The sequence below is a fragment of the Vanellus vanellus genome, assembly GCF_965231255.1.
Source record: "Vanellus vanellus genome assembly, chromosome: 12".
NCBI classification, from domain to species: domain Eukaryota; kingdom Metazoa; phylum Chordata; class Aves; order Charadriiformes; family Charadriidae; genus Vanellus; species Vanellus vanellus.
The window spans coordinates 17,985,677-18,010,385 of NC_138917.1; the positions used below are offsets into that span (position 1 = coordinate 17,985,677).

The following is a 24,709-nucleotide window of genomic DNA, read 5'->3' on the forward strand; positions in this document are numbered from 1 at the left end:
TTCTAGACAGGCTGTGGTTTCTTTCTCTAGGTGGGGATTAAAGTTTTTAATCCTCTGACCTGTTGAAGTCATAGAAGTAATGCCTGTTAATTTCAGTCAAATGGTTTAGAACTGGATTCAGTAATTGGTAAAGTTTCTGTGCCATAAGCATTGATGAAGGTAAATGACTAAATTCTTTTATGACCACGAATATTTTAAGTGTATGACAGAAATTATTAGAAGAATGCATGTGTAATGTATTTCATGTTACCAAATTAAGTAACCAGTTTGCTTTATGCATTGATTACTGATAAATTTAATTCTTTAAAATTACCTTTACAATTTTTCTGAGGACTGCAGAACCACTTTTCATACCCTGGCTATTTACCAAGGTGTGTTAAACCCTTAATATTTTTGCATAGAACTAATTTCTATTTATAAGCTTTTTCTAACTGATTATAATTCTAGTTCTTCCATTTAAGGGGATGCATAGTTAAACTAAAAAGTCTACTTATTACCACTTGATATGAAGGATAGAAGAATTATGAATTTGTGAACATTCTGTTGTTCAAAAAAGTAGATTGGCATTTAGGTTTTATAGCTCTCGATGTATTCCCACCTACTCAAACATAAAATTAAATATCATGGCCCTGATGAAAAGCAGCAGCTCTGCATTGGTGATGTAAAGGACAATATCAGTAGGCTACATCTAGGATTTTTTTTTTTTTATCACTGCGTAGTTCAAATAAATAAATAAATTCCCCAAATCTTAAGAATTTTATTTACAGAAGTTCGATTGAGGATGGTAGTTCTGAAGTTCAGAACTGTTTCTTGTTATCAGAAATGGCTGAATTCTTTCAAGTGCTGAAGGAACAATGGTGGATTTTTTTTTTTTTTTATTAACCTTTAAATTATGTAGTAGTGAATCCAGCAAGTCCTACCTGATCCTGTTCACTGCTCAAATGAGTAAATGTCCTTCTTGCCTTGAAGTAGGTCTCACATGTCCTCTTGACAAGACAGAGCGTTCTTAAGACCCAAGACCCTGACAGGAAATTTTGATATGATCACTTGTTGATATGATACTGTTAAGATGATTTGAAACCTTTATAAATTCAATTAACAATGGGAGACGTGGGGAGGGGAGTGAAAAGGAAGTGATTCGCCCGTCATGCTGGTCCTGCATCATTTCAGTTTAAATGCCTAGAATTGAAATGAATTTCCTAGAAGGCAGCCATTGGGAGTTCTCTTTTGTGTTTTGTGTAGGTCTGGCAAACGTTGGTTAATAGATCTGTGCTCAAAGGGAAGAGATCTCACTGAATCTTTATGTTCTGTTAGATCTCTTAGATCATAAACTCCTTCTGTCGTGATTAGCAATGGTGCACAGATTCCAAATTCAATCATCCTTCTGGGATGTCTTCACATGTGCTGAGCTGTCACTCCTTGGTGAAGTTTTTCGTGCTCCCAGATTCTAGTTTTGATGCATAAGTTGGGTCCAAGTGCCATAACTTTCTACTGCAAAATGTGTGAATGTAAAACGGCATGGTCTTATGGAATATGTAAGTAACGCTTGTTTGTTCTCTTGAGTTACTATTCCAGTGTTGTATGAGCTCAAAATGGCTGTTGGTTCCAGTAAGACTATAGGAGTGTTAAAAAAAAAAAATATCTGTGCACAATCCAGAAGTTATAAATTTCAAATGTAACCAGAGAAAGACACAGTGGCTAATATTAGTGTGTTAATACTATTTATTAAACATATGTTGAAAGGATAAGAGCAACTGTTTTTATACCACCAATTTAACTCATTCCAAGAGGATATGCTATCTTGTCAAGGAAATATCTGCTTTGTATTTTGCTAATAGATAAGATTTTTAGCTATGTTTTTAGTGATAAAGAAATACTAATACTGTTGATAACACAGAGGAATTTCATTGCTAGTAATATGCCAAAGTGCTTTGACTACAAGTTAAAATACTTGGAAGGTGGCTTTGGACATTAATAATGAGTTACTTGGTGTTTCTCTGTTTTGGGAAAATGGAAGTAAAATGATGTATTGAAGGCATGCATCAAAGGCCAGCAATACTTACTATTTCTTACATGCCTAATGCATGTTTGCTGTTTTTCTTTTCTTCCCTCTTTAATACTTCCTCATGTTCACTGTTTGGAAGGCTTTGAAAACTGTTCTTCATCGTTTTAAAGCTGTTCAAAGTGCTGACAACTCTTCCGTCACCTTCTCTGCTATCAAACAGAAGGGGAACGGAGTAGATTCTTACTGGTTCTTAATTTATGGGAAATAAGTTGCAGTGCTCCTCAAATGGTTGTTCCTGGTGGTCTTGCTGATACTTTTAGTTTTGTGGCTTCAAACCACGTTGGAGTCTCGTGAGAAGGATCAGAAGTAGTAATGGCTCATGAGATGGCTTCTTTTAAAATTTCCATTGGTATGGGTTTCTCAGCATCCTTGGTTTGTAGTTACAGAAGAAGGAAATATATGTTGAAGAAATCTACACTGTCTAGTTGTTAAAGTATTTCTAGTTGTTATGTAATAAGATACATTTTAAATTTAAAAAGGCGAGAGGAAGCTAAATTAGACTGGAGTCTCATGATATTTATTCTGTGTCTACAGTGTGCTGTTTCATTTTCATAGAAACAGAATAGATAGTTTCTGTTCAGAACAGTTTGTTTTGGGGTGGAAAAAAGGATTTTAGCCAAAGGTCTTTATGTTTTCATGCAGAAATTTATAAACTGGCAAGAGAACTTGCTCTCTCAATGAAAAATTTACACAGAATTGATCCAGTTTACAAGCTTCTGAAAATCATTGTTTTTACATAGCAGATTTTTTTAGAAGTTTTTGGCCAAAATATGAGCAGATTGCATTTTTACTAATAGAAATGCGTGACTTTAGCACCATACTGTCATTCAGCAACTTTTGATAGCGCGGAGCATTGTGGTGCTGGGCACAGGATCAGAAAGAAGCAAACCCGTGCATTTATTCCTCTCTTTGGCACCGTATCTGTGTAGAGGAGGAAACGTTCTGATCTGCAACATGTAGAGAAGATGTTAAGAAAATTTCAGGGAGATGCTTGTGAAGAGAAGTGCTGGGGGTAGGGAATACAAGATCAAGATAAGACACAAAAGCTGACAAAAGGAATATTATGTGTAAGACTGCAGGGGCAGAGCAAGAGGTGAACACAAGAGGGAGACTACAGCTGCAGAGGAGGAGGGGAAAAATGTGCAAGGAAATATGTAGCTAGAGCAGTCTCATCACAAAATAAGCCCATGTTCTAAACCAGGAGGTCCTTAAAATCCTCTGCTATTCAGTGGATACGGCTATAACCCATAGTAAAATAGTCGTGGCCTTTCTTAATACTGTGCTTCTTGAATCCAAAAGGAACCTGAGCCTAAAATACTAGACAGTAGTGCATGAAGTACGGGTGAGCTATAGTTACATGGATACTAATGCTTAACATAGCGACATGCATTGTGGAGCATTTTAATCTACCGTTTTATAAAAGAGAATCAAAATTTGGAATAGGTTGCCCAAGGACGTGTCAGCCTTGAGGATAAGCAGAACTTGACTGGACTGAGTAACATAAAAGAACTCTGAAGTTGGCTTTGAGGAGGGACCAGGTGTTCTCCAGAGACCCCTTCCAGCTTGACTTAGATCTCAATGCTTGTTTGATAAAAGAACATTTAGTTATCTGTTTTCATCGTTGTTAGTAGTCTTGTTGTTCGTTTAAAAATCAAAATGTGTATCACATTCGCAATCATCTTTACATGCCGTACTTGCATCAGGCCTTTAACGCCTTTGCTCCAAATCAAAGAGAAGACTTGATCTTATTTATTGGTCAAAAAATAATAATTTATAAGTTGTATCAACTTGCTGTAGGTGACCCTGCTCTGGCTGGGGTTTGGACTTAGATGATCTCCAGAGGTCCCTTCCAACCCTGACCATTCTGTGATTCTGAGAGTTCACTAGATTGAATATGCTCTATGCCCAGTTGTTTGATGAAATGATCAATAAGGGACAGGTACAGATCAGCACAGCTTGTTGCGCTTAATAACATAAGGGTAAAGTTTAGAAGAGTGTGTAGTCAGTAGCCTCTCTCCAGCAATGGCCAGAAGCAGATGCAATGGGAAGAATTTAAGAGGAGGGAAAATGTACATGATACTTATTAATGTTTTCCCAAACTCCAAAGATGCAAGCCAGGAACTTTGTGGGATGGGTACCATTTCATGAATTTACTGGTCTTCCAAGAAATTCTCGCTCATAAGTTCACTAGGTTTCCCTTTAAATCCACATTAAATTTTAGCATCCACAATTCCATGTAATAATAAGCTCAGAAGTTCAATCACAGTGTGCCTTCCCTGCATCACTTTGAAATGTATTAGCTAATTTGATGTATTAGCTGGCCAGTGCTAATGTAACAAATTGTTTCTTTGAAACAAAGTGAGATAAAAATGGAAAAAGTGGTTTATCCAAGTCCATCACCAGAAAGAGTCATATTGGACAAATACCTGAGAATCCAACAGTCTTAAAAAAACAAACAAACAAACAAACAAAAAAAAAAAACAAAAAAAAACCCCAAAGAATACTAATCAGAGATTGAAAAGTGAGGCCAGTGTTTTCATTATTGAAATTATTTCCTGCAATTATGAAACATGTTTTATAAGTAACAATTAAACTGAGAACACCTAATGAAAAGCAGGGATGTGAGGACCAGAATTTACTTTTGAACAAGCGGCTCTGTGAACAAGCAGTTCTGTAGCTCTGTGATTATGCTTACTGCAGCTTCATTTCAACATGCATTCGCCAGTGCCATTCGCTTCATACTAGTAGTATGTGGGAGTGGAAAATGCTTGCTTTAACCTTTCCACTGAACATACTTAGTGGTTAAATATTGAAAGCCAAGGAAAATGTTTATTGCTTCTTAAAATCTATGCCTATAAACTTTTGTAAGCCATGTTGCTTAAACTATCTGTAGTGTTTTGGTAATTTAAGATTTCATTTTCTGTGTGGACTGTTAGTTTGGATGTAGTAAATATGTGGTAGTTCTCTTATTTGGACGCTTGCAAAGAGCAGCAAACGAGATAGATACAAGTGCTTCACCCACTACCTTCTCATCAGTGGCTTTTCAGGTGTCCAACATATTTGATGCTATTCGGTGTGAAAACTTGTATTGTCTGTATGAAGACTGAAGTCTTGTGTTTCATGTGTTCCATCAAATGGCAGAAGAGGCTTGTATGCTGGAACAGTTACCTTATTTTCTGTTACACAGATCTGATGATTAGATACTATATAAAATATATTTTAGGACAGCTCCTTGTCTGTGATTTTATTGGATAGTTTGTCATCATTCTGCAGTTATTCCACTGAAAACATATTTAAAGAGGAGTATTTGGCACATTTCAAATATGAAAAAATAAATATTTTGACGCCCTTTAGTTAAAAACAAATCAAATGAATTGGTATCGTGATTTACAGCATAACCTTTAAATCTGAACAAAGAAATAATTGGTGCTTTTTCATTAGAATTTAACTAATTTATTCAGCACAATGTTGTTTCTTAACATATTCTGAGAGGTTCTAAGATTTCTTACAGGTAAAGCTACTGGGTTTTGAATACAGCTTCTCTTTTTTATTTTTTTTTAAAGGGCAAAAAGAATTCATGCAATTCTGTTATTTTTACCATTGAATGACTTATTTAAATATACAGGTTTTGCATGTCAGACAGCTTTGAATGATTTTTAGGTTGTTGTCCATAGCTGTTTTTTTTTGAGTAAAAGTAAGAGAAGGTGTATTTTGCAATGATAAATTGTTTATGATAAATCATTTGCTGTCGTCATCTGCTGATGGTATTTATGCTAACTTTGTACAGTTTACCATTTTCCATTAGTTTAAATGTTGGATTTTGTCTCACTTATTTATAGATTTAAAATATGTATGATACAGAGGAATTAGTAATAATAAGGTAACTGCTTGCTTGTAGAGAAACTCAGTAACAGTAGTAGAAAATACTGTCTACTGTGAAGTTGTAGCTTTTTGTTTTGAGACATATTTTTCATTTTTCAGACAGGGGTGCTTCCTGAGTTTTATATGAAGAACAATACAGGAATTGCTGGTGCATGCGGTGTTATTTTTAATCTTAAATTAAGTAGACTAGTAGTATATGGCATTCACTTAGATGTTGGGGTTTTTCCTAACAGAAAGCTAATCATCACACTGGGTAAGAAGCAGAAAAGAAAAAATGAATCTTCAGATGAATTGTCTGATGCTAAGCAGACTCCACAGCGGCCACTGAAAGATGAAGACTCACAAGTAAGTAGTCAGATTTTTTTCCCTTTTAAATTTGTGCGTGTTGTTACTTCTAAAGGTCTTTTTTTTCCCCCTCTGTCCCAAAAGTTATATTCCTTTTGATGCAGTGACAGTTACTGCCTCACAGCTGTCTGTCTCTCATAGGTGGAACCTTACATTATCAGCTACTTTTCCCAGTTGAAAATCAGAAAATCCTACAGGTTAGAGTCCCCTTTCTGTAATGGGACATCAGTACCCTGCTTGTATCATTTCAGTACGGAGGTCCGTAGATTTGAGACTGTAAATACTTGTCTGTTGAGCTGGCAGTTAGACCTGATCCTGACTTTGCCTGACTTTGTGGGGAAAAGGCAGAGGTTGCCTAACAGAAGGGACGTTTACCAGGGAAACAGGCTCTTTGAGGACATTTAAACGGCTTGTTACAAACTGTACTGTTTCTTTCTGAGGTCTGCTTCTGTAGAAACTGGAAGACTTGGTTTTTTGCAGTGTTGGATCTGAAGGGAGCAGTGATCGATATGCTGATAGGCTCTCCTTGCTTGTGGAATACTTCTGAGGGAAGTGCCAGATAAGAATTAAAGTGGTGGAGTCATTCCCTTGAGGAGTATCTCCCTTGTAACTCTCTCTGCATTTTTTTCATGAATTGCCCTTTTGCACAATGAACTATGAACTGTTTGTATGTTAGTAACAGAATTATAACTTTCTTGCTTCGGGGCAAACTGTTAAAAGTAAGGTTATATGCCGGAAATGCACAGGTTTTTGTCCTGTGGTGATTTCATCCACAGAGACGAAACGAATATTCAAAATAAGGTGGTGTTGAGTGAAAATTAATTGCATTATTTGATTACAGTGTCAGAAACCAATGATGGGATACTGAGTTGACTTTTAGTATTTCATAATAATAATAATGCTGTGGGGGCAGGGAGGATCAGAAGCCGTTTCACAGAATGACTTTTTATTAACTTCAGTGAAAGCTTGTCTTAGGTAAAGGTTACCTGGAAGGGACTACTAAATTATTTATCTCTCGGGGAATTTGTCTTGGTATAGGAAGTCCTTTTAGTACACTCTAGGAGGTGAAAGCAGGTTTGGTGGTTCTGAAGTACTGTAACTTATCGATAGTGTTCTGTACTCAGATAGGTATAAATTTGTAGGCCAACAAATACAATACAAAAGACTGAAGATAATTTCTTTTTTCTCATTGCTTTTGGGTTTTTGGATATTTGATTTTTAGCGCAACAAGGGTCATCTTCAATTCTAGTGTGAATAGAGAGGGAGTATCATCAAATCACATGATCATGGCGTGAAGGGAACAGAGGGTAGAGATAATAAGGGGTGTCCTGGGATAGAAAAAAAAAATGATACTGTAGAATGTCACAGCACTGCCCCATCCATTCGAAAGAGTTTGGGAGAAGCATAACAGGAAAGACACTAGTTGCTTTATTTCACTAATTTGTTCCCTCTTCAGTTTTAGAACACTTTTATGGCTTTCTTTTCCTGTTGCAATTAGCTGTGTAGCTGTGTATTTCTAAGCTCTGGGGGGAAATTTTAGGTGTTGGTTTTTTTTTTTTTTTTTTTTTTTTTTTCCCCTAATTCATTTTGTATGCTTAGTTTCACAGTAAGTGTCTTCCTTAAATACATTGATTTATTTCTTGGAAAAATGTGTGGCACTACTTTATTTTGTGCCTTAGAGCATTTGTTTATGACCATGCTTTTCAGCTCAGGGAAATGCAAAAGTTGTGGGGTTTGTTTTTTGGGTTTTTTTGTTGTTTTTTTTTTTTCCTCCAAACAACTGAGGTTATATATTAGTATGTTGGAGAATGTACGTCGATGTTTCGTTAATCACTTCGTACTTTAAGAAAAGACATAGTGAGAAGGATTGAAAATGCCAGTTAATGCCTCATTAGGTTTTGAAAAATTCAGCAAGTACTTAATGAGTAAAACTTGAACCTGGTTCTTAATCCTTCTTTTCCTAATTCATACATGATTTTGCGTTGCTCCCGTTAGCTGGCATTTTTTTAAAAAAATGCTACTTCTGCCAGAGAACTATTGTTGATTTAACTATAATGTCACATTAATATGTCTATTTAAATCTGAAGTTTCTTTTTGCCCTAACACCCCACCCCACACGTACACACTTTTTACTGAAGAATAGCTAATCTGGCTACATTATTGTGGAAAGCTGGTGAAGTAGTTTCATATATGCGCTGTCCCAACTTCTCCAGAAGAGTGGTGATGCCCATTCTTTGATTTTTACTGTATATGTAGTGTTACTGCTCTACCTTACTAATACTTCTGGCGTAGTTGTTAAAGTATAGGTAGGACTTTTACCCGATGCCAGCCAGACCAAGGACTGAATTTAGCAGTCGGGAGGAAAGTTCGTGTGCTGCAATCTTACTGTTACTTCACATCTGCTCTGCTGAAGCCAGCATGACCACAGGCTTTTGGGTTTTGTTCTATTAGCAACTTGTTCTTCTCCCAGCTGAATACTAGAGTGTATTGCAACCAGCAATGGCTTTTCCTAAACAAAAATACGCTTTGCTGTGTAGCTCAGTATAATTTATTTTCTAGAGACTGGTTTACTTTGCTGATTTTATTTTTGTGATGATCGGTTCTCTAAAGGAGACTGCTGTGTTTTCAAATGTTAGCTGACTAGTTTGATTCTGCTATCATTATTTATCCAATGGATATACAAATTAATCTTATGGTTAAATATGAAGTGTCTCATATATTGGTACTGAGGTGTGGAAAGGATATGTAATACCCTAATAATCTAATTTGAAACTTAAACAGTGAGTGAGAAAGAGTTGTTTTCTTAGACTGAATGTTATTTCTCCAACTGGAACTTGTTGTCCTCAGGTTCTTGCAGAAACACGAGTGGAAGATTAGAGAGGTAAACCGCAAAGTAAGCGAAATGCTGCTGTTAAACAAGTTTGATTTAAAGTTGAGGAGAAAACAAATATATTAACAAAGCAACAGACTTTTATTAGCCATCAAATCAGACTTCATCAGCAATCTGACCAATATGATCTAATGAAAATCTTCATAATTTTTTGTATAGCAGTATTATTTTGTAGCCACACTTCAGCATATTTTGTATGATTCACTCAGATTCTTGAATTGGACAGTAACACACTGCTGTTATGCCGCATTATGAAATTGCTGTTGAAATACTGATGCTTATGGGAGATCTGTTATATATCAGCTTTGTTCCCATACCCTGAAAATACTGGTAGATGTTTGCTTTTAAACTTTAAAAATAAAAGGATCAAATGTTTATATGAAACAGAAAAAAAAATGATTAAAAATAGTATATGGCTACTTCTGTCCCTCTGTGATTCATGTGCTTCATGTTTTCTATCAAATGTTGGCCTTTGGTTTTAGATACAGCTAAAGTATTGCTTAGTGTGTCCCAAAACTTGCAATTTGTGTTAATGTAAGTTTTTGATAAAACCTCTGTTTTTATTCTCCTGCATGCAGAAGAGAAGATCAAATCGTCAAGTTAAAAGGAAAAAATATGCTGAAGAAGGAGAAGGAAAGCAATCAGAAGAAGAAGCTAAAGTCTCTGTGAAAATCAAAAAGAATTCTGCCCCTTTACCTGCTGAACAACCTTTACAGTTATTTGTGGTAAGTCAAAACTGGCTTGGTCTGTAGTGGGAACTTTCCGTTTGTCTGAAGTAGTTCAGTGAGTAAAGCTCATAACTTGGAAGGAATACATTATTATTACTAAGCCATAGTTTATTTAATATGACCTCTTGCTAAGATCTTGAAAACGGGAAGAAATGGCTTATTACTATTTTTTTTCTTTTCTGTTATAAACATTCATTGACTTAACTGAAGTTAAGGCTAAGACTAAGGATAGGTGTATCTCAATGTGCCGTGCTGCATAGGCATATGAAAAAGCTGTATGCTAATGTTATCATGACTTTCAGAAGTATAAAATTAATTGAGCCTATCGGGGATCTCTGCCTACCGAGATTTTTAAAAAGGATACTCCTCCCCTGTTCCCCCCTTCAGGTTTACACTTCACTGTTTAACTTGTGCCACCTCCGGTACTCAAACTTACTCTTGAGCCATTATAGGTAAATAAAGTAGCAGGAAGGAGACAGGGAAGAAAGTGTTTCTGAGATGTTTGAAGGAGTGCCGAAGTTGTGAGGGAGGGAGAAAGATAGTATGATTGGGAACAAATCGGACAAGAGGGAAGGTGACTTTAAAAATTGGCTCTACCTCTGAAACCACAGCGTCAGTCTTGGAAGAGCTAAGTAATCCCGTATCTGTGTCACACCTAAGCCCTGCTGGAATTCCCAGGCACAACCTTGTCTGCCTGATTCCACAGCATGTTTGTTATCTATGTTCAGAGTAAATCTATTAAATTGAGTTTGACACATGCTGGTTTTGTTTTATTAATTTTTTTTTAACATGTCTGCCAGAGTTCTTATTTCTCTGTATCTGTATAATGAAATTCTGGGTATGTCCACTGCATCAGATCAACTCAGCAGGGCATTCGCAGTGAGTCTGTGTCTGGAAAGCATCAGAATCACCAACGCTTGCACTATAAGTGTTTTTGGCAGGTGAGCGTTGTGTCTGATGCTCATTGGAAGTGCCAGATTTACTGTACTTTTGTGTGTATTTCTCTCTGGATATAGATGTAGGTTTTTAAATGTGGCTCCCAGACTGTTAAAGGGAATACTACCGGTAGAGATCAAATCTGCCTTTATCGTTGATCTTTTAACAAGCCACGTGTGTTTGACTGTTTTAAGCCTGATCAGTTTGAAGAGGGGGCATTTACTGCAATTTGTAATGTCATTGTTTTCCTGTATCAGTTTGAAGTGAGGGCATTTACTGCAATTTATGTCATTGTTTTCCTGCATTTATAGGAAAATCCAAGTGAAGAAGATGCAGCAATTGTAGACAAAATCTTATCCTCCAGGGTAATAAAGAAAGAAGTAAGTAATTGTCATGGGATAAAGTTGCTTACTTGAAAAAGGGTTGTTTATCTGTCATTTTACTTTTCCCCTGAATTTCTTTTCCTAGATATCTGCTGGGATGACAGTAGAAACAGAAGAGTTTTTTGTAAAATACAAGAACTAGTAAGTATTAAAAAGCTTTTTCACTGGAGATGTTGACTGAAATGACAAGTACCGTATTCATGTACTTAAGTTTTGTATTGTTTGAAGAGGACTTATAACCAGATTTTGTCGTCTTTTGAGATTTTTTCTTTACAAATTTAATCTTAAAAACGTTAAGAATCCACGTTATACAGTTAGTAAGAATCCACGTTATACAGTTAGTAAGAATCCACGTTATACAGTTAGTAAGAATCCACGTTATACAGTTAGTAAGAATCCACGTTATACAGTTAGTAAGAATCCACGTTATACAGTTAGTAAGAATCCACGTTATACAGTTAGTAAGAATCCACGTTATACAGTTAGTAAGAATTTAAAAAGTATCAGTATTGTGAAACCAGCAGTGACCAATACGCTGACAGCCTTTATCACCAAAAGAACAGAATTTTTACAGAAGATATATTTATTAAATTCAGCAGGGGCTACATGCCTGAGGCTAATTTTAATTTCATGAATTTAAATCAGAGCTATTCTGTAAACCTAGATTAGATTTACAGTGTCATACATTTAGGAGAGGTTGTTGTAGGAGTCGGTCTTACCGTTTTAAAAAGAAAAAAAACTTCTAGCGATAGAGATGATTTTACATCAGAAGCGGGAAATAAAGAGTGAAGAAGAAAAAGAACTTTTTCCATATTTTCCTTTTTCTGTCACTACTCAGTTCTTGATGTTGAAAATGCAAGCACATTTTTAATTTTACATATGTGAGTAATTTCATTAGATTCTTGCTAATAAATGTAATTTTTTTTTGAGACTCTGGATTCATGTGTTTGTGGAGACCATTTAGCTCTAGTTTTCTGAAAGAGTAAAGTCTGTCTTTTCATCCAAGACTGAGTAATATCCAGCAATAGCTCTTCTTCCTTCATATCTTTAGAAAGGTTAAAAAAGGATGAAAACATATTAAAAAGGGGGTGTGAGGAAGAAATATATGTACTTCTGTCAAACCAGCCTAACTTCAGAAAGGCTCATTTGGGATGCAGTTAGATGGTGTAGGCACTGTGGTGCTTATGCTTTCCCTTTCTTTGACTCTATTACTTGGTGCTTCTCTCCCAGCCCAATCTGATGGCATGTTGCTTTTTGCTATGGGCTCCGATGCTCCTCGCCGATCTTTTAATGGGCTCAGCAGTACCTGTGAAGAGATGTTCAGAAGAAGTGCATGAAACAGTTAGATCCACTGTATTAAGTACTTTATATCTCTGGGTACTTTCTGATCGAGGTGTCAGATTTTAAACTTGATTTATTTAAGCTTACTTTAAATACACTTGTTTCTCTTCTTAGGATGCTTGAAAGAAATTTGTGAATCCATAGAAGTCTATGGATCCTAGCCCAAAAACCCTGCCTTACCTGGATGCTGCAAGATGATTGTTTGGAGGAATAAATCTTTGATCTTTATAGTGAATTCTGTCTTAAACGATGAAATGTTCTTTTTTGAGTGAAATTCTGGTTTATGAAATACAATATGTTAACTGTATATTGAAAATAGATAGTAAGCTTTTGCTTTCACTAATATGTTAAGGTTAATGTTAATCTCTGCATTTTTAGCTCTTATCTCCACTGTGAGTGGGCCACAGAACAACAGCTTTTAAAGGATAAAAGAATCCAGCAGAAAATAAAACGATTCAAACTAAGGCAAGCACAAAGAGCTCACTTTTTTGCAGATGTGAGTATGAAATATACAATTAAATAAGCTTTTTTTTTCCTTGTAAAGTTGTGTTTAATAGTTTGCTTTTAAATAGAACAGCTGAATGTTGTGAAGTAAACATGAGCCAGCAGGGTTGGGTTTTTGGTTGCAGCAGGGGGCAGTTTGTTTAATATAACTTCAAGAGCAAGTCTTCTGGAGTCACTGAACTAATGTGACTTGCACAGTTTAAAATGGGGATTGTTTGGATAACTACTTAAAAGTGGTAAGGAGGGAAAGCTCATGTCAGTATGGGTAGTTTCTCTGCTATATGACTTTCCCAAGACAGCACTTCATCCCTAAATGTGTGCAAAAGCCTCAGTAGTTTACAACTGCCAGATTCATTTTGTGTATGATGAGACCAAGTCTTAGCATATAGCAGCTTTTTTTGCCTCTCTGCTGATTTTTATGAATCTTGCATTGCAGATGGAAGAAGAACCTTTTAATCCTGACTATGTTGAAGTAGACCGGGTATTAGAAGTATCTCTTTGTGAAGATAAGGACACTGGTGAGGTAAATATATCTTAAAGCAAGTCAAGAGGATACACCTCCATGTATGTTTGATAATTGTAATTTTAGCAGATTGCGGAATAACACCTCGGTGATTTTAAGCTTCAATAGCATTTTTTGTGAGACGGGACAATCTTTTCATTTCCTATGGTAGCCATGTATTTTGAAGGAGAAATCAGAGTGCAATGGCTTATATTTTTATTACTATTAACAGGTCATAGTAGACAAAGCGTAGGTAGTTACTGACATAAATTTGAAGTGCGATAATTGTCTTGTGAATTCCAACAGAAGGCAGATCCTGTGTGCTGTCCTGTCTCTTTGATAGTGCCAAGGGGTCACTGCTGAAAAAAGCACAAGAAGATAGGACAGTGATGGTTCCCTCTTTCTCTCTAACTCCCTCCCTAGTCTTTAGGCAACCAGTGGTTGAGAGGTGTTTTGATAGCCACCAGTGGACCTTTCCCTCTATATTTGTATTTGTCAAAACTTTTTTAACTTAAAGTGCCTCTTCTGGAAAGCTATTACAGAACAAAAACATGAGATGAGAACAAAGACTGGCAAAGTTGTTGATTAAGGCTGTTGGAATAGCTATGATACTTATTCTGTTCTTCTAGATGGCAAAATGAGCAGACTCTTACCCAGTGATTTCTGCATTAATCTTTCTAAGGCAGGGTTAAGGGTTAATATTACTTTCCATTGTAAGCAGCAGAGTTATCATTATTACGCTTTTAGAAAAAATGTATTGTTGTCATAAGCATTTCCCCCAACTTCTTGAAAGATTACTTTTTGTCTAAATAGATCTAAATTAAATAATCGGCTTTGCTTCCATCTTTTGAGACTTTTCCTATATTTTCATGTCTGTCGCCCAGCAGAGCTGTAAAGCTTTCTATTCTGTTGAGAAAACCTGTGTTTTAGGAACTTTCTCAAGCTCTTTGTTTTAGGGTTAGGTAGCCTGATTCGGAGAGTGGGGGAAATGTTCTGGATAGCACCTCTGTAGTTAACATCTGTAGTTAGCTGGTGGCAGTGTCCCACCCTGTTTCCACAAACATCATGAATGTAGTTTCTGTTTGCTAAGTCTTACTTGGGGGTCAGTGGGATTAAAAGGTACTCCAGGGGTCTGCAAGTGGCAGAGTCTGAGAAGCCAAGGATCACATGGTAGATAACAAGAACCTAAACAGGTCATCTTGAAAAAAATATCAGAAATGTGCTTTTTGTTTCCAGCTCTCATGTAAGCTGGCTACTCAAATAATAAGGCATATTAACAGTCTGTATGCTAAATTAAAAGCTGATAACATTCAGAATTTTCTTCTGCAGCCTGTTATTTACTATTTAGTAAAATGGTGTTCGCTGCCATATGAAGACAGTACGTGGGAGCTGAAAGAAGATGTAGATCAAGCAAAAATAGAAGAATTTGAACAATTGCAAGCTTCCAGGCCTGACTCAAGGAGATTGGTAAAATTATACCTAATTTACTTGTCTGTCTTGGCAAATTGGATTTGATTTTTCCAACTTTCAACTTTTGTGTTAAAACATAAAGCTTAGTGACATTCTGTGTAAAGGATCTGTGAGCCTTGTTACCTAATAATAATAATATGTTCAGGTAGACATAGATAAATATTCTCTGCTGATTTTTCACTTGGTTAAAAAAAAAAATTAAAAAAACAGTCTTTATTTAGGAAAAAATATGCAGTGCTATAGTTTTCTGAGCTTTTAATTGAGTGATGAGCAACACATTTGAACTGGCTATCACAGCATCTAAACACCATTAAGATGAGGAGAACACAGAATAAAGTATAAACATCCTTTTATAGAGAACAGAGTTAGTCTTGTGCTTCAACGCTGAAGGAAATTGGCAAACAGAATCTGTCAGACAGATTCCGTAATTACTTCCTGCTTTTATTTTTCTTCTGCCATAAAGGGCTAGCGGAAAGGAAGAAAAATATGTGTAGTAAGGAAATGTGATTTATCTTAAAATTATCAATCTTATGTCTCATAGAGCAGGAGAAAACAAAATACTTCTGTTTAAAGTCCTGTATGTCATTGTCAGAGTGAGACGTGTCCCACGTGGTGTAGCACAACACTTGTTTTAACTTGTTTATTTTGCATAACTGAATATGCACAGAGTTCTAATTTGTAGGCTTTCAATTTTATTTTAATGGTTTTTCCATGTACAGATAATGGCAGTAGTCACGATTAATGTCTTCATATTAAATTTAGTTCATTTTTCTAGTATTTATTTAAAATCCTGGCATTTTGGCGTGTGGGAAGAAGGGCTTTTATACCTCTCCGTTACCATATTTGGCTTTGAGAGAAAAAGATGATTAAGGCGCAACCGTACAGCTGACAGTCACCGTAGCATCAGCAACAAGTATTTTTTTGTTCCAGGCTTAGGCACTGGCAGCGTGCAGCCCCGCGAGCAGGAGCACGGCTGCTCCCGGGCTGGGGGCGCGGGCAGATGGCTGCTGGTGGGCGAGGGGAGGGAGGGACAGCTACTGCTGCGCTCGGACCTGGTGTTGGCTGGTGCTCACGGGGGCAATAAAGAGAGAGAAAAGGCGAATCTAGAATTCAGAGCTACCTGATAAGGCAACATGAGTCTTAGAGTGAATGCAAGCTTTTATAACGACTGAGAAATGTAGCGGGGGGGGATGGGGGTGTACAGCTGGTCAGAAAAGCTCTTACTAAAAACATTTTGCTTGAAAGTGTGAGTTTTTTCACACTGGGACGCAGATGCTGTCCGAAGAGAGTGTTTTCTGCTGAAATCCTATCTAGTATCAGTCAGAAGCTTCGTGATTACGAAATTGCCTGCTAAGCTAATAGCCAGCCTGTTGAGTCTCCAGGCTTGCGAATTTGTGTGTGTGTCTATGTATATATATAATGTAATACATATATTATTTTTATATATATATATATATATATACGTAGCCTCTCAGCTTTCCTTTAGCTTGCTAGGGATGTTAAGATGATATACCTTGGTACTGTTACAGTCTGTTTTGTCACGTCCTTTGTACCGTGATCCTGCGTGTGCTGATATGCACTTCATCTGATCCCGTGGTGAAATCGATTCAGGGAACTAAAGCACTCGCAAGTCTACTGTTTTGTATTCCTGGTGTTGGCTTCCTGAATTGGGTAACTGTGAGATGGGGTGATGAGCAGTGACCAGGGCAAATGCGGAAAGGAAAGGGCAAGATGCCATAACTCAGTGTAGATTGCCCAAACCACTTGAGGAGGATCGCTTCAGAATCCAGAGTTACTCGGGCTTCAGGGATTTTGGTAGTCCCAAAGACTCGGTCGGTGGTGGCTTTAGGACAGCTGTTCTTATGGCTTCCAAAGTGAAACTTCATGGAGTCTTGAAGTTTCTTGTATAAACTAATTAGTGTGACAAATTACCAGTGCCAAGCTATTTGTATGCTTAGTTTTAGAAATCAGTTGCTAGTTATTATTGTAATATAATCTTAAATTAATTTTTAAAGTATTAATTTGTATAGACAAATAAAGACAAATTTCAGGTTTCTGCAGACTAGTCGCACTAATAAGTAATGTTAACGATGATACCTTCTCAGTTTTAAGATTAAGTAATTATATTCTAAATCTAAAGTTTTTATACTCAGGAAATAGTGGGTTGAAATGTTCTGGAAAAATAAAGCTTGTACCAACTTGCACATGTATTAATCTTTCCCTTAAAGGACCGACCACCTCCAAACTCCTGGAAGAAGATAGAACAGTCCAGGGAATATAAAAATGGCAATCAGCTCAGGGAATATCAACTGGAAGGACTTAACTGGCTCCTATTCAACTGGTACAATAGGTATATGCATGGAATGTTTTTTAATGTAAATTTTAAACCATATGGAGTGGATCACTTACTGGGGATGAATACGGTTTTAACTAAAGTTACCTTAACTTCTCTGCTTATAGCTAGAAGGGTGTAACTGGGAAAAAGAGAGTTCTGTTTCTTTTGGTGTACAAGTATGTTTTTACTAACAAGAGTAACTATAAACAAATCTTAATAAAACTAATGTAACTGAAAATAAATTTTCAGTCGCTATGAGGAAATGAAAACAAAAAGTAACTTCTACCAAAGTACAAGCTTCCAGAATTTTTGGAATAACTGGAAAACACTTGCATCTTTCAAAATTATTTCTAGAGTTAGTATGTATTTCAAATAAAGTTACCTCTTCAGAAATAAGGCTAGTAAATAATTGTTTTTTCTGTATTGTAAGCTAAAGTGAACTTTTGTTCATTAATGCGATGATGTTATTAGTGGGAGTAACTTTCAAGATTTTTTTTTCCGGAATGATGTATTTTCTTTGCATTTAAGTTTGATTTCTATTCCTGCTTGCTTTATTTCCAAAATATTCATTGCCTATTCTTTATAGAAATTATGTCAGCGAGCACACCATTTTATCATAGTTTCAAGATCTGCCAAAAAAACCCCCCACATTGTTTTAATTCTCAGTCAAACACAACATAGCTGTGTGAGGGTCTGTGCAAACAGAGCGAAGGGCTGGAATTATGGCTGAGAGTGAGCACATCGTGGCGCTTCATGTAGTAATTTGGTTATATGCGTCTGAGTTTTGGAAACAAGAGGGGAAATTTGTACGCAACGCTATAAGGCGCTCCTTTTATGCGAGTGTAGCTGGGATACTTCCCATCTGTGACTTTTATGGAATCTTCGTTAATGTCTAGCAGTTTTGTCAAGGTGAGTGTACATGTAAGAAATCTGATTCATTTTAATCCCTTTAATTAGAGCAGACGTAGTCCCAAAAGAAAACTTTTGAAATCTTTTTCTAGGAGAACCTCATGGAACATTCCATCCTCAAGTTTGGCCAGTGCTAAACAGGATTGAAGGCTTGTGGGTTTTTGTACCAAATTTGTTCTTTCACCATAACCAGGGAAGATTTGCGAGTGTCTTTTACAGTGCCTCAATTTTGGCTGTTGTTTTAAATTGGTATATTTGAGCTTTGTTGTTATGAATTGTCTGTTTGAGTAACAGCTTTAGTGTCTGTGCTTTCTTTGACGCTAATAACAAATACGTATATTTTACTTTCAGGCGGAATTGCATTTTAGCGGATGAAATGGGTCTCGGCAAAACCATTCAGTCAATTACATTCCTCTATGAAATCCTCCTGGCTGGTATAAGGGGGCCTTTTCTGATCATAGCTCCGCTTTCCACGATAACGAACTGGGAAAGAGAATTTCGCACATGGACTGACCTTAATGTTGTAGTGTATCACGGCAGTATGATCAGCAGGCAGATGATTCAGCAGTATGAAATGTACTTCAGGGACTCCCAGGTACTGTAACATCACTTAGATGCAATAACTTGCCCAAAATCTGTTTCAGGTAGTGGTAATGAAATGTATACTTCACATTATCTGTACATGTGTAGTAAAAGTCATTTTACATGCTGTGATGTGTTTTCTAACCTTTTTACGTGTCAGAATCTTTAACATATGTTTGCTGAGTGAATTCAGTGGAAGGGGTTGCAGGAAGATGTATGTTGTTTCAGTCTGCTGAGGAATTTGCAATTGAATAGCGGTGACGCTGATACTCATGTGGAGATTAAAATGTACACAGATGGTTGCAGCTGGGTCCTGAATTTGAAGAGCAGCAAGAACAAAAATGCAACCGATTAAGCTCTGTGTTACCTTTCCGTAGCTGTTGATTTCCTTTGCTTTTCTGTCTGAAATACTTCACATTAAATGACATGAAAAGACCTTGAAATCTGACTATTTCAAAAAAGAGTTTTTTGCCTTTTCTGTATATTCTGCATAAATAATTTTTTTAACTATCAGGGTATTCCTAGAAAATTGATAAGGCTGAACTTTTTTTATGTAGTGCTAAATAATAAAATGACATCTTGTTTCTCTAGTGACTTATTGTATACTGCCTTATTGAAGGCCTTACATATTCTCTTTGTCAGACCAGTGGAGTAGAGTAAGCTGGATAAAAAGCGTTCATGTAGTTTCTCAGGTGATTTTTTTTTTTTAATTTACTGTATTAGTGCTAAATGTATTACACTCACGTATTTTGGTTGACTGTATGGTTTTTCCTGTCAGTTAGTCTTTCAGATTTTCCCAGGGTTAAAAATGTGATACTATCTACATGCACCTTTTGAAACAGTTTTATTAGGTGGTTATAGCTGTAATTTAAAAGTGGTTAAAATCTTACAATTGGTTAGACAATATTGGATTTGTGGCTATGGATTATTACTCATCAGTATTAATTGCAGAGTTATAGAGATGTCATAAATGTGTATGGGATGACAAAAGAATTTATAATGTAAAATCTGATGTCTGGCTCTTGATAAAATTTCAGCAACAAAATCTTTAAATTGAGTAGATTCAAGGTAACATAACAAATTCTGTGTGTTGATGAATCTCTAGGGACGTATCGTTCGAGGTACGTACAGATTCCAAGCCATTATCACAACTTTCGAAATGATTCTTGGTGGGTGTCCAGAGTTAAATGCAATTGAATGGCGGTGCGTTATTATTGATGAAGCTCACAGACTGAAGAACAAAAATTGCAAACTCTTGGAAGGACTAAAATTAATGAATCTTGTGAGTAACTATATTTCACTTTGGGGGGTTGATTCTAGTTAAGTATAGTACGATAATAAATCACAAATTTGTTTTAGCTGCCAAAAAAGACCTTTCAAGCAGTCTTTCTCAGGACATACCTATTCCCGATACTTTCTTCAAATGTATGTATCGATAGCTGATGCTGGTATGTTTTGATTAAATAAAATGTGGCAAGTTCTAACTGTAAGCAGAATCTATTTCTTAAGATAGTATTCTGTAGTTTCATTATGATGATGATTTCATTTAAAATTCGCTAATATAATAATACTATATATTATAATATATATAATATAATAATATATAATAAAAATATATAATATAATTATATATAATAATAAAATAGTTTGTGTGCAAGTTTTGTGCAGTAATTAACATTTAAAAACTTAGGAAGTATTTTAAACAAGTTATTTATTATATATTTATTTAAACAAGTTATTTATTTTTATATATATAAATAAATATATATATATTTATTATATAAAAGCAAGCAAGTAGTAGAATTTAAATGGAATTATTGTGTAGTCCCCATAGTTAAGGTTTTATTTGATATAGGGCAAGGTTTTAAAAAGCGGATACTACCATGAGTCATGAGGCTTTTGATGCATTACTAAAAGATGCACAATGACTACTTTTGCGTAGGTTTTTTTGACTTCATTATTACTTTGATACACTTGTTGCTCCATGTTCTCAGAGGTTGTCTTATTTGCTTTCTGATACATGCTTAGTGTATATTTTCTGCACTAGAGAGGAGGGGATCATACATGTGTGAACATTACAGGCAAAAGTTGAAGTGTTCAGTCATTTCTTCATTACAGACGTAGGAAGACAGAATTTAAAGAAAAGCGAGTAGAAAATACTTATTCTTCTTCAATAACTCCGTTTAGCTGTATTACCTGTGAACCTAGTGTCATGCAAAACTGGTATTTTCAGGTTATGATGCTCAGACTTAACACAAAAATTTTGGCAAATGTGTGTTCATAAGGTCACGTGAGTTTTGTTTCCTTCTGCAGGAACATAAAGTGCTGTTAACGGGTACCCCCCTGCAGAACACAGTAGAAGAATTATTTAGCCTCCTTCATTTTCTTGAACCATTGCGTTTTCCTGCTGAATCTACATTCATGCAAGAATTTGGAGACCTTAAAACAGAGGAACAGGTATTGCACGTTGAATAAGTTCATTTTGAGCTTCAGTGTGTTAAGAGTGACCATGAGCCCCTTCACTCCCCACATAGCCCCTCTGAGTTCTGTTGTCGTTCCATTTCTCTAAACCCGGCAGGCAGCAGAAATCAGTTAAGTGTGATATTTTATCTTAAAGAGTTATTTTTACTTTTTTGGGTCAGTTTTGTAAATTTGGTAAGTAAATAGTGAGAAAAACAAAAATGGAAGTTTTCTGGCTTTGTAGGCAGAGGCTTTGCAGACGAGTAAAAAGATATTCTTTCTTCGGTTTTGGAGTACATAGGAAAATTCTTTAGTAATTTGGGATTAAAACTAAGGCTATATCCCATCTAGAAATTATTTTATATAAGAGTAGGAAAACATATTAGAGAAACGGAGTACAAAAAATTTTAATTCAACTATACTTTTACTTTTTGATGTTCCAACAACCTGTTGTGTTTCATTTAGGTTCAGAAACTACAGGCTATCCTGAAACCCATGATGCTCAGACGATTAAAGGAAGATGTAGAAAAAAAGCTGGCTCCTAAGGAGGAAACTATAATTGAAGTAGAACTAACTAATATTCAGAAGAAATATTATCGGGCTATTTTGGAGAAAAATTTTGCATTCTTATCCAAAGGAGCAGGGCAAGCAAATGTACCCAATCTGGTTAACACTATGATGGAACTCAGAAAGTGTTGTAATCACCCTTATCTCATCAAAGGTAAATACAAGATAAAGACTGAGTCTTGTCTTTTTTTTAACTGCTTTTTGTACTTTTATTTAAAATATGTAAGAACTTTTATTATAATTCTTTGACGTTTTCATCAGACTTTCAAAGGATTGGATTAGGTGGGAGCATTTTTTGATAGAAGTAAAGTTGTGAGGCAGTTGCGTATTTGAGGCCTGAAACGTGAACTTGTTGTTTTGTAGGATTTCACAGAACATTAAGAAGCAATTATCTTACGGAAATATTAAATCTTTTTAAAAGCACTATGAAGAACTTCTAGAGCTAACTTTTTGAAGTTAATACTTCTTGCAAGTCATATTGTCTGTGTCAGTCTTCATTGCTTTTCTCACTTAGTTATAACTAACTTGGAGGTTTTTCCTGCGTGCAGGAAAATACACTTAAGTTCCTAACGTTTTTGCTATAATTTCGATTGTAGTGGGACTTCAGAAAAGGTCTTCAAAATACTGTTTTTAAGGCACGTCCCATTTGAAATACCACACAGACAAAAGGACTTGTGTTTTTTTAGTTGTTTTTTTACACAACTCTTGAGAACAAGTTGTATTTTCATTTTTACAACTGGGGGGGAGGTCACCTCATTCTAGGTGTTTTTTCTGTGCTATTTTGCTTAAAAAATTAAGACTTGTTTTCAAAGAGCATAGAAATAGGTGTTCTTGGTAGACTTCAGATCCATCCGGAACTTTGTTCTGTCTCTAGCAGTGGCTGACGGGGGTTATTTAGAGTACAAGCACTGATTTTTTGCTAACATAGTCTTGTGTCTATATGGAGATATTTGTGTAGATACACCTGTAGATACAGAAATATATTTTTTGATAGGTGCTGAAGAGAAAATCCTTGGAGAGTTTAAAGAAACATATAGCCCAAGTGCTCCTGACTTCCATCTGCAAGCAATGATCCAGTCTGCTGGTAAATTGGTTCTTATTGATAAACTTCTTCCAAAAATGAAAGCAGGAGGCCACAAGGTCCTTATCTTCTCTCAAATGGTGCGCTGCCTTGATATTTTGGAGGATTACCTTATACATAAAAGGTAAGAGACTGCATATTTTGCCTCCTGTAGTATACTGTTCTCAGTGGGTATATCTTTGAATGTTAGTGCAGCATCAACGATTGCAGCATACCGAGGATAGGAATATTATTTTTTTTGCTAATCACTGTGTAACTTGCTGTGTTCTGTGGTGGCTTATCACTTATTCACCAGCAAGTGAAAACCAAAAAACTTCAGAGAACAACAAAAGAGAGGCTGTTGAGTAAACCACGTGCCTGCAGTTTGTTTCTTTTTCTGTTCAACATTCTTGTATGTATGTACTGTTTATACATTGCCTGTCAGAAACCAAGTAAGTTCAAGCTCAGCGGTGCTCATCCAAACCTCAGAAGCATAGAATGTGGCCCTTAATTACATTGTGTTGAACTTGGACCAGACAGGGGGGGTGCAGCTCCTTACTCCCGACAGACTATAAGTACAAAATGGTAAACAACTGGAGGTTTGCCTTTTGCTAATGTAAAAATAAAAATGCGCTTCCTGTCTTTCCTAAATTATTACTGCTCTGAATTCTGCAGCAGACCTAACTGCCAGCGATAAAGCAGCTCCTTACGTCAGCTTTTGCTGTCACATATAATAGCAGACTTTGATTGTACTGTTGACTCCACAGAAACTACAAGCTTATTTAAGCACGTGACTACATACTATGCATAAAGCCTTAGCACATAAAATCTAACCTTATACTTGGTTACGATCAGTAGTTGCTATATCAACCTGAAAAAACTATAAAAAGGCATAGTTCTGGTTGGTTTAATAGTCCATTTGCCAGAATATACTGCTGCTTCAAAGTGTATATTTGTCAGTGAACTACATAGTATTATAGAGTTAACATGTAAGAAAAATAAAAATTAGTAAAACTGTCAAGCCTTTCTGCAGTGGATACTGGAATGTATATTGAAAGTCATTAGTAGGTTACATTAATACCTCTTTTTGTGATAATTTTATGTAACTTCTACATGTTTTGTTTCATAAAGCTATCTGTTTGAAGTGAGAGCTCAACAGTTTGTATGTTTCATTTTAATAGACTAATTTTAACTTCATAGTGGTACTTGTAATTCAGTATGGAAAATACTCCTTTTTCTGTAATGATGTAGCATCTGGACTAGTGCATCGTATCTACAGGTAGAATCTTCTGAAATCCGTAGAAGCTGAGACTTGCTCTATGCTACCGTTTGATTAAAAATGTTAGAGTGTACACATGATTAGACTTAATACCTAACAGAATTCATGACTGTAGGAGATGGCTGTCTGCCAAAACGCCTGTGGTCCTGTGGATTATCTGCTGTGCCATTTTACAGCTGATTAGAAGAAAAATGGTTGTGAAGTTTTTTGACTAGCAGATACACATTCAGCGTCTTACTCAATTTACAACGTACAGAAGTCTTTGCTCCCTTTTTAAGCATTTCGCTTGATTTCAGAAGTTTCATAGGAGTCTTTGTAATTATCAAACATAACAGAAATGACGGTTTTACTTCAGGCTTTTAAATTTGCTGGTTTCAGTTTCGGAAGCCCTGGATTAATTGATGCCTTGATAAAGACTGTTAGAGGTGCTGTCATGTCATTTTTGTTCCATTTCTCTTAATCTTGGCAGAA

At 36.0% G+C, this 24,709-nt stretch overlaps 1 protein-coding gene across 2 annotated transcripts in view; it reads left to right on the plus strand.

Annotated features, from left to right (window-relative positions):
- Nucleotides 1–24,709, plus strand: part of CHD9 (chromodomain helicase DNA binding protein 9) — an 81,178-nt gene that overhangs the window by 29,159 nt on the left and 27,310 nt on the right. For both annotated transcript variants that reach the window (XM_082489309.1, XM_082489310.1), the window contains exons 3-15: nt 6,181–6,292; nt 9,761–9,907; nt 11,158–11,226; nt 11,315–11,370; nt 12,949–13,066; nt 13,511–13,597; nt 14,906–15,043; nt 17,275–17,396; nt 18,642–18,885; nt 19,978–20,154; nt 21,186–21,329; nt 21,798–22,053; nt 22,894–23,104. In XM_082489309.1, the coding sequence (XP_082345435.1) occupies nt 6,181–6,292; nt 9,761–9,907; nt 11,158–11,226; nt 11,315–11,370; nt 12,949–13,066; nt 13,511–13,597; nt 14,906–15,043; nt 17,275–17,396; nt 18,642–18,885; nt 19,978–20,154; nt 21,186–21,329; nt 21,798–22,053; nt 22,894–23,104 (1,881 nt within the window). The remainder of the gene's footprint in view (nt 1–6,180; nt 6,293–9,760; nt 9,908–11,157; nt 11,227–11,314; nt 11,371–12,948; nt 13,067–13,510; nt 13,598–14,905; nt 15,044–17,274; nt 17,397–18,641; nt 18,886–19,977; nt 20,155–21,185; nt 21,330–21,797; nt 22,054–22,893; nt 23,105–24,709) is intronic.